Source organism: Engystomops pustulosus, chromosome 5, assembly GCF_040894005.1.
Source record: "Engystomops pustulosus chromosome 5, aEngPut4.maternal, whole genome shotgun sequence".
Taxonomy (NCBI): Eukaryota; Metazoa; Chordata; class Amphibia; order Anura; family Leptodactylidae; genus Engystomops; species Engystomops pustulosus.
Window position 1 is genome coordinate 47,978,520 of NC_092415.1, and position 16,105 is coordinate 47,994,624.

A 16,105-nucleotide genomic window follows, 5' to 3' on the forward strand; every position below is an offset into this window, starting at 1 on the left:
GAACGACCTTAAAGTGACCTAGGGTCAGGCACCGACATTCAGCAAGGTCCACTTATTGTTATTATTCAAATGACTGATAATAAAAAAAAAGTTTAAACAGTTGCAAGAATATGAAGTATTGCAATAAACAAAGTAATTCAAAGATATAGGAAATATGATAATTGTACATCTTTGGGAATTCCAGTTAACCCTTCCTGCTATCCCTCACCAGCACTTGATGCCCTCTGGTCACTTTCAGTATAGTTCTAAAAAAAAACTAAAAAATGTGGTACCAATTATATAACCCCTGGGATCACAGAGGCCATGGGAACACATATCAGGTTAACTCTGGAGATATCTTGTGTTAGAAGATTACAAATGCTTTATAGAATAAGATCTATAAAACATCATATACTTTACTGTATCTGTAGCTCAGACATCAGACCGAGCCGCTGTCTACATTACATAAAGCTCCTGAAGTTGGCATTACTGACTGAGACTCAGCTCATTGCCTGTTTCCTTTTAATGACCTTTTACTGACCCTCGTCTTGACCTAAGGAAACATTATTCTCTGTGGAGGAAACACGTTATTTACAAACCCCAATACCTTTAAATTTCCTACTTCCTGAACTCAACTGCCCAATTTAGCCGGCACAACACAATGAATGAAACCCCTGCTACTCACTCCCAAAAACTACTCATGCTTGTTTCTACTCTTAGTAACTCTAGTCCTACTCTATAGGACCCCAATTCTTGAAAATAATTTAATGTATTTATCATATATATATATATATATATATATATCCACATTTGGAAGAAACAAGCTATGCAGCAGTTACATGCTTTGTTCATCAATAAATGCTTATAAATGAATCTGTGCGTATTTGTTTTGTTTTTTGTTTTTAATAAATGTATTTTGATTTAAACAGTTTAATGCAATTTTGTGCCATATGATAAAGGTGATTTTTTTTCAGTTTCTTAGTTTACCCAATTTTCTTCTTCATTGTTTGTTAGGCACATATGCCTTGTTATTTTATATTAGAGCTGATATATGCTCATTTAAATTTTTCTGAAATGATTAAATTCTGCCTGCATACTTACCCGATTTTATTTTTAATTGAATTGACCTTCCTTAAAGCATAACTAAGCTTTTGTCCAGTATCAAAAAATATACGTTTCCGTGTCCTTCTTTTTTCCTCTGTCTTTCTTCCTTATTTAAGCAGTTTTCATAAATCAGTTTTCTGTCCTGTATCCACCGACAGCTCAGAGATAGAGGAAACTGATAAAGTGTCTAATGACTGAACTCTTTACAGTCACTGGATCGACTAATATTCTCAGAGAGCTGAATCATTAAAGGGTTTCGCCCCCTGAAAGAAAGTTCTCAAATTTTAATCCCCTAGTGATGTTTAAACAGTAAAGATAATCTTTAATTCCCTTATGATCTAAGCAGACATTTTATGATTCCTCTGTGCTATAAGATGATGTGTGCTGACAATGTGCTTAGGTTACACAGGTACAGGGATCAAAGATGAGAGATGATGAGATCCATGAGATGGATATAAAACACAATGACACCCTCAGCTTTGTTAACTCACCTATAACACACACAAAGTCAGCTCTGCTGTATGCCTCCCCCCGGATAAAGACCTTATCTGTCTGTAGCTTATAAGTCTCTGCGCACTGCTGCTTGCCGGCATGAAGTGCCTGTGTCTCAGTTGTTCTTGTAATGTAGTGGGGAGGAGCACTGCAGTGTACAGACAATATTTTCATTGATGAGATGAATTCGACCAAAGTCGGAATACAGTTGTATCCAGGGAGAACCAAATTTGTAAACACCAGGACTGATAGAGACAGGTTGGAATTATATCTGTGAAATGCTGCATTTTTTGTTCATAACAGTGAATTAGAGAATGTCTTATTTTGTTATCCTGAGGATCATCTTGTCTTCATGGGAATACCTCTTTAATTGAAATATTCTCTAGGTATGGAAATAGTTAATCATGAGCCTCCTTATGTGTTTAAAGTGAACAGAGGTTAATTTTCAGATACATTGCGCTCCATAGGAGAAAGAAATAGAAAAAAAGCCACAGAGAAGATGCTTTAATTAATGATGTATACTGGAAAGTTTACTATTATCCCCTAATTTCTGAAATGAAAATACAATACTTTGAAGGTTTATATATGCTTTAACTTCAAATGAAGCATATGAACTTGGATGATAATCATGTAGTTACTAGTAGCTAAGCGAAGCCAGATACATTTTTTTCAAAATATTTTACGTTTTTTTATTAATTTCTTCGTTTTATGTAAGACAGCAGATGGATAACATTGGGTAACAAATAAATATTTTATTTCATGGTTCCTGGAGTTTGGGGTATTTTTCAGCTGCTGATTCCAAAAATCCCTTTCCCTCTACCAGCTCTAATTTATCAGATGTGGAGCGTTTCCATCAAGAAGTGTACAATGGAAGAAAGGTACCATGGACGATGAGTTACACATATGATGGCTGCGTACTGATGGGGCAAATGTACAAGAACACCTCGCCATAGGAAATCACAGAAACCAGGTTTCAGCAACCTCGTATGACATTCATTTTCAAAATTTCTTTAGCACAATATTGAGTAATGACTAGGTTTAGCAGTAAGATGACAAATGACTATACTTAGTAACAGGGCCGGCTCCAGGCTTTAGTGGGCCCCTGGGCGACAGAGCTCTAGTGGGCCCCTTTATGGGCCGCCCTCCAGTACTCACACTGCACCCCCCCCCATCCCCGTGTACACATCCCCCCTCCTGTATACACACTGCCCTCCTCCTCCTCCTGTATACACACTGCCCCCCTCCTCCTCCTGTATACACACTGCCCCCCCTCCTCCTGTATACACACTGCCCCCCCTCCTCCTCCTGTATACACACTGCCCCCTCCTCCTCCTGTATACACACTGCCCCCCCTCCTCCTGTATACACTCTGTCTGCCCCCCCTCTTCCTGTATATTCCCTGGCCCCTGTAAGTCTCCCCCTCACCTCACTGATGCAGGTCTCTCTGTGTGGTCACTGCTTTCCCCGGCAGGTCATGTGACCATGACGTCATCACAGGTCCTTCAACCTCTCATGCTGCAGCTCCTGCCGGGGAAAGCAGTGAGTGACTGCACATGTTCTCATCGCGATCTGTGTCCGGAGGACACAGATCGCGATGAGAGAGGGAAGGAACCTCCCGGGCAGCAGGGCAGATGTCCTGCTGAACCGGGGACCCGAGTGGGCCCCTCCAGTACCCCGGGCCCCCGGCACTTGCCCGGGTTAGCCGGGTGCTGGCGCCGGGCCTGCTTAGTAAGGTGGCAAATCAATAGCTCCAAAACTAGGGTTTCTTTTCCAGAATCAGGGCTCCAAACATATGTAAAAGGTTCCAACTTTTAAGGGATCAAAATGAGTCTTCCCCATTGTAATAAGTAACAGTCTAATCAATAATTATTAACAATTATCTGATAAAATTTACATGCAAAGGTGACAGAGTTCATGCCTTCTCTGCATGTTTCTGAACAGACCCTGGGATCTGTGATATCATCTCTTGGTTTCGCACATACATTAACCCCTTAACGCTCTGCGCCGTAGCTCTACGGCGCAGAGGTATAAGGGATGTGTGAAGAGGGCTCACGGGCTGAGTCCTCTTCATACAGAGGTGGGGGTTTTTGCATTTTGCACAAAACCCCCACCGCTAATAACCGCGGTCGGTGCTTGCACCGATCGCGGCTATTAACCCTCTAAACGCCGCCCGCAAAGTCGCGGGCGGCGTTTAAAAGACGGCGGCGCGCGGGCGCCGCCATCTTTTTTTCGATCGCCACGCCCCCGAACGTCATCGGGGGGCGGCGATCGGTTACCATGGTAGCCTCGGGTCTTCTCTTGACACGAGGCTACATGGTTTATGCAGGTTCGTTACAATGAGCCAGTGGCTCATTGTAATGTAAGACCTGCAAAAACGCCATATATTGCAATACTGTAGTATTGCAGTATATGGTAGGAGCGATCTGATCATCTAGGGTTATTGTACCCTAGATGGTCTAAAAAATAGTGGAAAAAAAAAGAAAAAAAAAAGTTTAAAAAATAAAAAAAATTAATAAAATATTAAAAGTTCAAATCACCCCCCTTTCCCTAGAACGGATATAAAACATAACAAACAGTAAAAATCACAGACATATTAGGTATCGCCGCGTCCCAAAATGCCCGATCTATCAAAATATAAAAACGGTTACGGCCGGCGGTGACCTCCGAGGCGGGAAATGGCGCCCAAATGTCCGAAATGCGACTTTTACACCTTTTTACATAACATAAAAAATGAAATAAAAAATGATCAAAATGTCGCACAGACCTCAAAATGGTAGCAATGAAAACGTCGCCTCATTTCGCAAAAAATGACCCCTCACACATTTCCGTGCGCCAAAGTATGAAAAAGTTATTAGCGTCAGAAGATGGCAAAAATTTTTTTTTCTTTTTTGTACACATTCGTTTAATTTTTGAAAATGTATTAAAACACAATAAAACCTGTATAAATTTGGTATCACCGCGATCGCACCGAACCAAAGAATAAAGTAGGCGTGTTATTTGGAGCGAAGAGTGAAAGTCGTAAAAACTGAGCCCACAAGAACGTGACGCACGTGCGGTTTTTTTTCAATTTTTCCACATTTGGAATTTTTTTTCAGCTTCGCAGTACACGGCATGTTAAAATAAATAACATTACGGGAAAGTAAAATTTGTTACGCACAAAATAAGCCCTCACACAGGTCTGTACACGTAAAAATGAAAAAGTTATGGATTTTTGAAGTTGGAGAGCGAGAAATGAGCCGGAAAACCCTCCGTCCTTAAGGGGTTAATCATCTGACCACATTTTGCCAACTGTAAAGTTTGGTGATGTTCTGGGGTTGTTTTTTAGAAGTTGACATAGGTCCCTAGTTTCAGTGATGGCAAATCTTAATGTTTCAATATACCAAAATATTTAGGAGGCTTTTAACAACATGGGACCGATTTGTGAAAGCCCTTATCTGTTCCTGCTCGATTCCAGTGCAGTGCACAACACAAGGTGAAAATAGTCATAGTTGGGTCAGTAGTGTGGAAAAATTTCACTGTCCCACACAGAGCCCTGATCTAAGACTCATTGAACATCTTTGGGATGAATTAGGGAAGAGATTGTTATGGATGAATGGACACACCATATATACCCAGACATACATATATACTATATGGACATACCATATATACTCGAGTATAAGACAAAGCCGAGGTACCTAATTTTAACACAAAAAACTGGGAAGACCTATTGAATTGATTATAAGCCTAGGTTGGGAAATGCACAGGACACAGCCAGGCCCGGCGCCAGCACCCGGCCAACCCGGGCAAGTGCCGGAGTACTGGAGGGGCCCACCCGGGCCCCCGGATCAATTGTACCAGTGTCGCTATAAGACACTGGTACAATTGATCACCATCCGGATCGATCGCTTTTCTGCCTATATGCTGCGCTGGTCGGGAGCGCAGCATAGAGGCAGAATATAAAACTCACCTGTCCCGGTTCCCACGATGCACCGCTCCGCAGGGTATGCGACGGCTCTGAAATCGGCGCACATGATGATGTCATCGGATCACGTGTGCCGGCTTCAGAGTCGGCTCGTATGGGAGGCCTAGGCCGAAGACAGCTGCAGGTGCTGCTCCGGGGGAACCAGGAAAGGTGAATTATTTTTTCTTTTCCGGAGGGGAGTCACTGTATCCGCGTGGGGATCAGTGTGTATACAGGGGGAAAGGGGGGGTTAGTGTGTCAGCAGGGGGGGGTCATTGTGTCCACAGGGGGAGGGGGGGGTTTCAATGTGTCTGGAGGAGGTCATTGTGTAAGCAGGGGGGTTCAGTGTGTCCGCGGGGCAGGGGGGGGGGATCAGTGTGTCCCCAGGGTCAGTGTGGAGGTTGTGCCCGGAGGGGAAGGGGGGGTGGTCAGTGTGTCCGCAGGTGGAAGGGGGGGAGTCAGTGTGTCCGCAGGGGGAGGGGGCGCAGTGTGGCCACTGGAGGGCGGCCCACGGAGGGGCCCACTAAGGCTTTGTCGCCCAGGGGCCCACTAAAACCTGGAGCCGGCCCTGGTCACAGCCTCCACCCAGTATATAGCCAGCCAGCACATGCCCCCCCAGTATACAGCCAGCAGCTCACTTGTATACAACCAGTGTCTGCCCCTTGTATATTGGCAGTGCCATTCTGCCAGTATATAGCTAGTGCCTGCCCATTTGTATACAGCCAGCAGTCCCCTGCCCAGTGTATGAAAAAAAAAAAACTTTGTACTTACCTTTCCAACGACCCCCGCAGTGCCCACACACTGCTGTCGCATATACCATGACATCAGCCACTTGGCGGTGCACACATTATGTCAGTTAGTGACTGACGTAATGGTGTGTGCGACGCAGCACACGGAGACGGAGCTTCAAAAGACAGAAAAGGACCTGAAGGGGGCATCGGAAAAGTGAGTTTTCATAAACTTGAGTATAAGCCAAGTTAGGATTTTTCGGCATATATACGATAAATTAACAGATACACTCTAATCTTGTTGAAATCCTTGTGGAAGTGTTTGAATACCTTTGGATTTAGAATGGGATGTCACAATAGTTCCTGTAGGTGCCCTGATTTTTTTGAGTTTATTCAGGTTTAAAGGAGCTTCTTCCTTCATAATGGTATAAACTGTTTCTGTGACATTACACTGCAAAAATAAAAACACTGCAGAAAAAGCAGAACCTGCGGAACTCAATGTTCTAATATTGAGATCACAGGCAACAAGTCTTTCTACTGTTTCAGGTAGATGGTAGAGCCAAGGTCAGGCATGTGGTGTTCATTAAATACATTCATGTACATAAAGTCTTGATTATGACTTGATTTTTAATAAAATGTCTTTAGAGGCTCACTTTATTTAAAGGTCAGTATTGTGAGGTTAATTGTAGCTAAAGTAGTTTTTATATATCCGTTACTACATTGGGTTTCATTTGAAATGCCAGTTGTTGAGGTCTAATTGATTAAATGTGGTTAATGTGGTACTGCTGTAATCTTGGCTTCAGAAGCTAATTTAATTACATTTTTATATATTAATTATTCCACAATTCTGACATATTTTCTTTTAAAGCCACATTTTCCACCAGTCTAAATCTGTCCCATACGTTTCTTTTATTATATTTTAAATTCTGGGTCAATCTAAAGCCTAAAGTACATGGAAAATATCTCCAAAATAAATATTCCCCTACCGACTTACAGACAACCCCTAGTTAAAGACAGACCACTCTTCCCCCCTGTGACCTCTGGTGAAGCTCTCTGGATGTAAATTGCTGTAAAGCTGTAAATTGTCACTGGGGCAAAATTTTTTTTTTTCTGGAACTACAATTCTAAAATATACAGTTTTGACTTACATACAAATTCAATTTAAGAACAAACCTATGGAACTTATCTTGTACGTAACCCGGGGACTGCCTGTACATATACCATTCTATTAAAGGACTATTAGATTATCGCACCAAAAAATGATCGTACAGCCTTATAATGTTTGTAAATTGTACATTTTACTACTGGTGGCTAGGGTTTGATAGCTACTGTATGTATAATTGACAGGATACGGGGCCTTCTAAATGCTCCAGGCTGCCACAGTAAACAGAGCTGTTCTATTACTATCTGAGGGGTTCATGTTAATGTTTGTTCACAGATCCTGCTGCTGGCAGTGTGTAAAACTGTGTATTAGCTACATTTAAAGACATGACATCTACCATTTTGGGATTTTCATTGGAACGTTGGATTATGAGCATAATTTGTTCAGGAACGTGCTGATCATCCAAATCATTTGAATATCAAAAGAAAGTTTTTTAATAGGAAATCAGACAATTCCTTCAACCCTCCAAAAATACAGTATTCAGTCACACGTAGTACAATACCTAGCCCCTTCTGCTTCTTCAATATTGTGTTTGTTAAACAATTTTGTGACAGAGGGAGGTGCAGTACAGTAGAGGGTGGGAAGAACTCACATAATGCTTGTATTATGAAATTTTACCCGTACACCAAGTTACAATTTTTGTAAGCGAGAATCCTCAGGATTGTTTATCTTTTAGAATATTCAATTTTTGGATGGTGATTTAGGACATCAGTTAGGATTTGGGAATTTTTTTTATAGAGTCTAATGAAAGAAAGGGTCTACACCACAGAAGAATGGTGAACAATGTTTATGTGTTTACTATACTCCACTCTGGAGCTCAGAATTTTTAACCTGTACCCATTATGGAAATTACACCCCTCAACGTATGAAAAAGACAAAAAGTTTGTCAATCCTTAAGGTGTTTTATAGGGGTTAAAACAGAATGGAGGTGCAGTACTGTGATACCCCATATGTCAGTGGTGGCGAACCTATGGCACGGGTGCCAGAGGCAGCACTCAGAGCCCATTCTGTGGGCACCCGGGCCACCACCCCAGCACACCAGACAGAACTCAAAGAATCTTCCTGTAGTTCCAAGCAACTTAAAAGATGCTGCTTTCAGTCATATATTAAAATGATACTTACTTTGCTACTTGGGAATGTAGGAAGAGGGAGAATGAGTAGACAGGGCCCAATTATCTTTGGAGGAACTTCTGCTGAACTTCTGCTGGAGTACAGAGGGGCACTGGAAAGAAGCTAAAATGATGCAAATTTTCCATCTTGTCCTCAGGAGGCCAATATGATCGAACATTGTTGAGGAACAGGGAGCAATAAGATGCTACTTTAATTTTTGGTTGGCACTTCGTGCTAAATAAGGGGGGTTTTGGCTTGCAGTTTGGGCACTCGGCCGCTAAAAGGTTCGCCATCACTGCCATATGTGGTGGTGACTGCTGTATGGGCACACTGCCGGTCATAGAATGAAATGAGGCGCCATCCAGAGCAGATTTGCAACGTCAAATTGTACAGGCTATATTTTTTTTAAAAATGTGGACCTATGGGGCTTTTTTTTTGCCACATGAGATGCACTTTTCTGGTACATAATTTTGGGGTATCTATAGCTAATTAGTGAGATTTTATTAACTCTTTGTTGGTGGTGGAAATGAAAATCATCAATTTTTAGGAAGATTTTTTTTGTGTATTATTTGGACCGTTTACCACATAGTATATACCAAAATAGTATATTATCTTTATTCTATGGGTCACCACGATTACAAAAATACCTCATTCATATAGATTTTTTAAGTAATTAGGCAAAAATGTCAATTTTAGCATCCCCGTCTTTCATATGCATAACTTTTTTATTTTTCAGCTGACAAATCTGGTTAAGGGCATATTTTTTGCAAGAGGCATTGTTCTTTTTAGTGGTCTTATTTTAGAGTGCGTAAATTTTTTTATCACTTTTTAGAGCATTTTTTAAAGGGTATTAAAAATTTTCTTTTTTTCAGAGTGTTTTTTGGGGTTGTTTTTTACGGGGTTCACTTTGCAGATCTAATAACTATTCTGTTTTATTATGCAGATTGTCACGGACGTAGTGATACCAAATATGTGGGAGTTTTGTGTATTTTATTCAATTTTACTGAATTAAAGCTAATTTGGAGAAAATCTTGTTCATTTTAGCATCACCATCTTTTCATACATTTTTTAATCACTTTTTAGAGCATTTTTAAAAGGTATTAATTAAAAATTATCTTTTTTCTGAACTTTTTTTGGGTTTTTTCCCCAGCGTATACAATGCAGGTCCAGTAATGATTCTGTTTTATCATACAGATTGTTATGGACGCGGCAATGCCAAATATGGGGGGGGGGGGGGTTGTGTGTTTGTGGTTTTATGGGAAAGTGACATTTTAGGGGCTTTTTATTTATTTATTTTATTCTAATGTTTAGTGTTTTTAACCTTTTTTTTCTTCTTAAAACTTAAACTTGAACCAGCGATGCTCTAATAACACTGCTCTACAATACAATATAGCAGTGTAACCTGTCTGAGCATGCAGACGCATGGGCAGACAGTTTACAGTCAGACCCGGGCAGCCCCGGGCAAATGGCAGACCTCAGGGCTGCCCAGAAGTGGATTGGATCCCCAATCCAAAGGGGGAAGACCCTTATACGCCGTGGCTCCGATCACGGGTGTTAGCGCGCGGTGTCAGCTGTAATAGACAGCTGACAGCCTCTGCTTCTGGTGCCGGGTCCATTCATGAGCCGGTGCCAGAAGCAGGACGTTATAGAACGTCCCCAGGCGGGAAGTATCTTCCCGCAGGGACGTACTATAAATTACTGGTGCGCGTAGGGGTTAAAGGAACCTGTCATTAGTATTGGGACTAATTAACTACTATTAGATCATGTTTCTTTCACGGCACAGTCTGTACTAACATCAACTTTGTAGTGAGATAATTTATTTATATAAAGTCAGGGAGGCAAAGAGTTTAACACTGAAGTCAAGCTCGCCCCACCTATGAACGACTCCTCCTCTTTAATTGACATCATAAACCAGACTTCCGATTAGTGATGTCTCTTCAATTGTCTCCATCAATTACAGTGATGAGTTTGACTTCAGGGTTAAATTCTCTTCTGCCAACTATTTAGGGGTGCTGTGAGTTCAAACTTGTGTTGATGCCCGATCACTCTCAGTGATGACATGGCTTGTCACTAAGCTGTGTATAGGTCCCTACTGAAGAAGGAAGCAAGACGTCATATGATGTGTAGAACAACTGTGTACACTGATACAGCAGGTGAATTATCTCTGCGGCCTCGTGTCAGCATACGTCCTTACGTCTCTAGCCCAGCCAGAGAGTATATGTATTTCTACTTTCATATTTCTAATGTAACTGCATATTTGCTGTGAACAAAAAATAAAGAACATTTGGAAAATGAAACACTGCCTGTGTAGTACTTTATTATATATATATATATATATATATATATATATATATATACATATATATATATATATATATATATATATATATATATATTATATTATATTTGCTGACTTGGATGTGGCACATAAAATTACAAAACAAGAAGGGGAGCTGCAGGAGCTGGAACTAAGCAAGTATTTGCCCCGCTACTGCGGAGCCACGTTATTTTACTTTACAATGCATAATAACTTAATAGGTGGTGTCAGACAACTTATGTGCTTATTTTTTTACTACTTTGCAGGCTCAATATGGAGCGCTCAGTATATAGAGCAGTATATTTGCATTGGCAACCCCAACCACCAGTTTTATGGGGACTTTGGCTAGAACAAACGTTTACAATTGCCATGAATGTTTCTCCTGTAATGTGAATAATTTTGAGGCTCACAAGTTTCTGTGACACAGTGATATTACAAAATCCCGTCCCTCCGGTCTCTCATGCAATAACATCCCTGAAATTCATGTATTTGTTATACATGCGGTGCATGCAAACACTGATCACAGCTCCATCAATCACGCTGGTGCTCAGTCACTGCAGCATCCAGATAGCTCGCCCCCTATCGGCACTCATAGAAGTAACAGCTACGGACATGATGGGTCATCGGCACATATGTGATGTAACCACGCGCAGCAGTTCCCCCTCCTCGTGTGTAATACAGTAAGGGATGTGTGCCCGGACTAAACATGGCGGCCGGTAACGCGCTGTCTACTCGTGATGACGTACATCCGGCAGGCCGGAAGTCCGTCCCGCAATAAATAGGGGGGCGGTGCGCTGCCGCTTTCTCTCTGAGTGCAGCCGCTGAGGTGATCGCACGTGCCGCCTGGCTCACCGCTGTTCGCGCGCTCATTACCCGAATAAGTCGGTCAGGACGGTGATCAGACATGGTGAGTGAGCGGCGGACTAGTGACAGGACACTGCTGGCAAGTGTCATTTTACCGCCAGTTATTGGCAGATGTCACTCAGGCCTAGGATGGTGACCTGTCAGACCCGTGTAGTGTACTGAGGCGTAAGCATAGCGCAGCGTTATTGTCTGCCATGTGACCAGAGCCCTAAGTGTTGCTGTTTATTCGTTAATTGTTTCCCAACACTACTTAATTTCTGTACATCTGGAGAGGTGTTATTGTAGGTCCCAGTTCACGCCAGCCTCAGAGCTACCTTTCTGGTATGTATCTCCACATAGTAGCTGCCTGTTTTCTTGTTATAATTGCTATGCAGTGGAGGGAAATTTCTATGCTTCACCTCTAGTGTGAACTGGACAATGCTGATGTAAGCCAGGCATCCCTCCTTGTAGTGCATGCTGATGCTGGATTTCTTCTTGATATCCCATAAAATCTTGTGTACTGAATAAAACACCCTTCAAAATTATGTAAATTAGTGTTGGGAGCTACTGTGCATGTTACACAGGGTTCTTTGCAGCTTGCACGCCTGTCTTGTATAATCTATCCACCCCTTCCTCTTGTGCTCCTCACTAACATCGCCCAGCCGGCTGCTTCTCAGTTGAACACTCATATGTAAGAGTTCCAGTCACGTGACATCCCTGGCTCTAGGGAACTGTGGAAGGAATAGTGGATAGATTATACAGTACAAAGTAGTGTGCAGAAGTGGAAGCAGCTGGTGTCCAGTGTAGCATGCTCAGGAGTGCCTGTTGCTAATTTGCATAATTTTTAAATCTTTTATTCAGTAAACAAACATTTAAGGATTCTATAGAAGAGGCCCTGCTTCAGCATGCATGTAGCTATCATGAGGTTATGCTTGGCCGGAGCGTTACTGTGGCCATAACCCTTATAACTGTCTGAGCCTTGTATAGTGCCACATGTGACATGTCCCTTTTTCCCCATCCAGGCATTTAAAGATACAGGTAAAGCCCCTGTAGAACAGGAAGTGGCCATCCACCGCATCAGAATTACACTGACAAGTCGCAATGTGAAATCCTTGGAGAAAGGTATGTGGTTTGTAGTCTGTGCTGCGACTAAGATATATTTATAATGGTACATTGACATTGGTCATGATATGCCAGTATGTGTCATAACATGGGTTGTTTATAGAATATTGCCCAAGGCAAAAAGATTTTACCCGTTTCCGGATGCCAAACAACGTAAAATGCAACTTTTATTGGCCCTCAAATAAGATATTTCTCCAAGAAAATAAACTTCATTTAAAAACCATGGGTTGGGCACCTCTTGTCCCCAGGCACTTGTCTCCAATTGGCAATGAAGAGAATACTTTCAATGATGTAAAGTGATTGATTTTTACGCTATTCTGAGCTGACTGGAGAATAGGTTACAAATGTGACTAGAACTTAGTGGCTTCTGTCATTTGTTTCTAATGAATAAAAATATACTTTGTTTTTAGTCTGTGCTGACCTGATCCGTGGAGCCAAGGAGAAGAACCTGAAGGTTAAGGGACCAGTGCGCATGCCCACCAAGGTAAAGAAAGGGAACAAACAAAATGTTGGCAGATTTTGATAGTGTCTTGAATAGGCCAAAGACCTCCCCGTTCATAGCATCAAAATGCAATTTTAAAAACCTTTGACAAGGTCACATGAAGTCTCCATTATGAATGTATTTGTAGCCCCTGTGGAGTCATTTTGTGTTGCCAGTAATTTCTGCCAAAAGAAATACCTCAGATAAAGGACACTATCCATAATGTCTAGTATTGCTAAATATGTATTTGTAGCTTTATATGTGATGAGTTTTGTAAAATTGGTGATTATAATTCAGCTTAAATAGTATCCTAGTTTATACAGTTGAAGACACATGTTCATCAAAACAAGGTCAAAATAGGTTTTGCCCATATAAGAGCTACAGAGCATAGGTGTATGACCTTTATTTTCCAATTGAAGTAAGATTAATCAAAATGGCCGGTAACAAAAGAAGCCTGTTGTACATGTTGGTCCACAATGCAAAAAACTGCTCTCCACGAAGCAGCACTCTCCCAAGAGCCAAGAGAAACTTTCCAAAGTCCAGTGATTTCAGCCACAGAAGTAGCTGAAATGAATCTGTTTTAATTGTGCCAAAACTTTTTAATGCCTGTATTTGTGAAGTTTTAGAAAACAGAGGAATATCTATCCATTAAAGTTGATGGACTTTGGCCTTGCTGAAGAAGTTAATTCTTTATATTATATACATCAGAACTGTTGTCAGCAGATAACTTTTAATTACTCTTAACTGCTTTACAGTACTGAAATACAATATCAGAATTTGGGCTTGGGGTAAAATAACTTGGGTTTTCACCTCTTTATACATGTGCTGTACTTCCAGGGGATGCTTTTGGGGCCTAAAACTGCATTTTAAAACGTATTATACTGAATATATACTGTAATGGCAGATTGTGAAAACTGTAAAACACTGCTCAAAACATACACTGAAGCCCTAAAATTGGAATGTTTTAACATAATTTTTTTTTCTATTTTAGACACTGCGTATAACCACAAGGAAAACCCCTTGTGGTGAAGGATCCAAGACATGGGACCGCTTCCAGATGCGCATCCATAAGCGTCTTATTGATCTGCACAGCCCTTCTGAGATTGTGAAACAGATCACTTCCATCAGTATCGAGCCTGGTGTAGAAGTTGAAGTCACCATTGCTGATGCATAAATGCCATGTTTTCTGAATAAACATCTTTACTAAAATGTTTCTTGTTCTGGTTAACTTTATGTAGCTGCATAGTGGTCTCGGCACAGCTCAGAACTATCAACATTCAGCTTTCCTGGAGAAACCCCTTTTCATTGTTTACATCTTAAATAACTTTGCTTGCATGGTACTTGTTTTGGCTGCACATTGTCTGACTTGGTCCTGACTGGTCACTTTTTTGACAGTGGGTTGTGCAGGTCCTGAATCCCATGTAGGTACTGCTTTTACAGCAGGGGGAAGGATTAAGTGCTCCTGCAGTGTAAGCCTGTGAAGCTGCATCATGAAGTGGCTTTAACGCCTTTTGGCATAATGACACCATGGCCGATTTTCTGTTTGCCCAGAAACACGTGACAGACGCACCGGAATAAGAGCTTCAAAATGTTCAAACATACTGGGCGTTAGCTTCATTTACACCAAACATCCACCAGAAACACTGGTAATAAGTGCTGGCATAGATTGCTGCTGACCTGTCAAATGCCGTTGGTAGCATGCAGTGGTGCAGTTTTGGTGGGATTGTTGCTCCTTGTGACATCAGGGAATGGTGATCCTTCACTACAACAGCCTGGCGGTACAACACTGGGGTTAGTCACTTTAGAAGATCTGTTATAGATCTTAAGCAAATCCATTTCGGCATCCTAAGTGTCAACCTAGTGCCCAAAAGTCCTGAGTCAACATTTTGAAAGTCATGCAGTCGCAGCATCCGGCAACAAATTACCTTTGCTCATCTCCATAGGCTGTAAGATAAAAAAAAGTTATTGGTGTAAGAATGTTTAAACTACCATATATACTGGAGGACAATGGAGGCTATGTGAGTTAGTATCTGCGCATGCGCGATAGGTGCCGAGAGCTTGGTGACGTCACGGCTCTCGGCACCAGAAGGAAACTGCTACAATGAAGGAGGCGTGAATAATTAAAGATCGGAAGGCATCTCCCTTCCGAAGATGACGTAGGGGTAGCACCGGAGGAATATTTTCATATGTAAGTAAAACATTTTTTTATCTTAACTAACGATCGCCGTGCCGAACTAAAGTATGTACCGGCATCAGTATTAAATAGCCTACCAGGTGGTCTGCTCGCATGATTTTATCATGCGAGCAGTGGTAGGTTTCCTTTAAGTGCTGGCTATATGCTAGGTGGCATGGGCTAGCTGGCTGGCTATATACTGGCGATATAGGGGGCTGGCCAGCTATATACTTACTGGGTGCTTTGACCAATGCATTTCCCACCCTAGGCTTATACTCGAGTCAATAGGTTATCCCAGTTTTTTGTGGTAAAATTGGGGCGTCTTATAGTCAAGTATATATGGTAAAGTTTCGTTGTATAAAAAAAGGTTTTCAACTTTTAACCTTCACGCTCTGCAATGGATATATCCGCTACAGAGCTATAAAGAGCGCTCTTCGTACAGAGATGGGCCTTGCTGCATATTGCAGCAAAAACCCATCGCTAACACCTGCGGTTGGTGGTTGCACCGATCGCAAGTGTTAACCTCTTCTTTGTCGCCGGCGGCACTGAAAGTAATCATCGCTCCCCTGAACGTCATTTGGTACATTTTTCCTGCTTCCCAGGACAGTGCTTGGAATATTTAATACAGCCACTGGAAAGTACAATTTGTTA

The 16,105-nt window shown here is 41.7% G+C and overlaps 1 protein-coding gene and 1 non-coding gene across 2 annotated transcripts; both read left to right on the plus strand.

The window, feature by feature from the left end:
* Positions 1-11,585: 11,585 nt before the first annotated feature.
* On the plus strand, positions 11,586-14,490 carry RPS20 (ribosomal protein S20). Its single transcript, XM_072151887.1, has 4 exons — positions 11,586-11,742; positions 12,701-12,800; positions 13,211-13,284; positions 14,273-14,490. Exons 1-4 carry the CDS (start codon positions 11,740-11,742, stop codon positions 14,453-14,455), a joined length of 360 nt encoding a protein of 119 aa, XP_072007988.1. The 5' UTR covers positions 11,586-11,739; the 3' UTR covers positions 14,456-14,490.
* LOC140134499 (small nucleolar RNA U54) lies at positions 13,064-13,128 on the plus strand. The gene has a single exon (XR_011856325.1). It is a non-coding gene; the product is annotated as a small nucleolar RNA U54 (small nucleolar RNA).
* Positions 14,491-16,105: the final 1,615 nt, after the last annotated feature.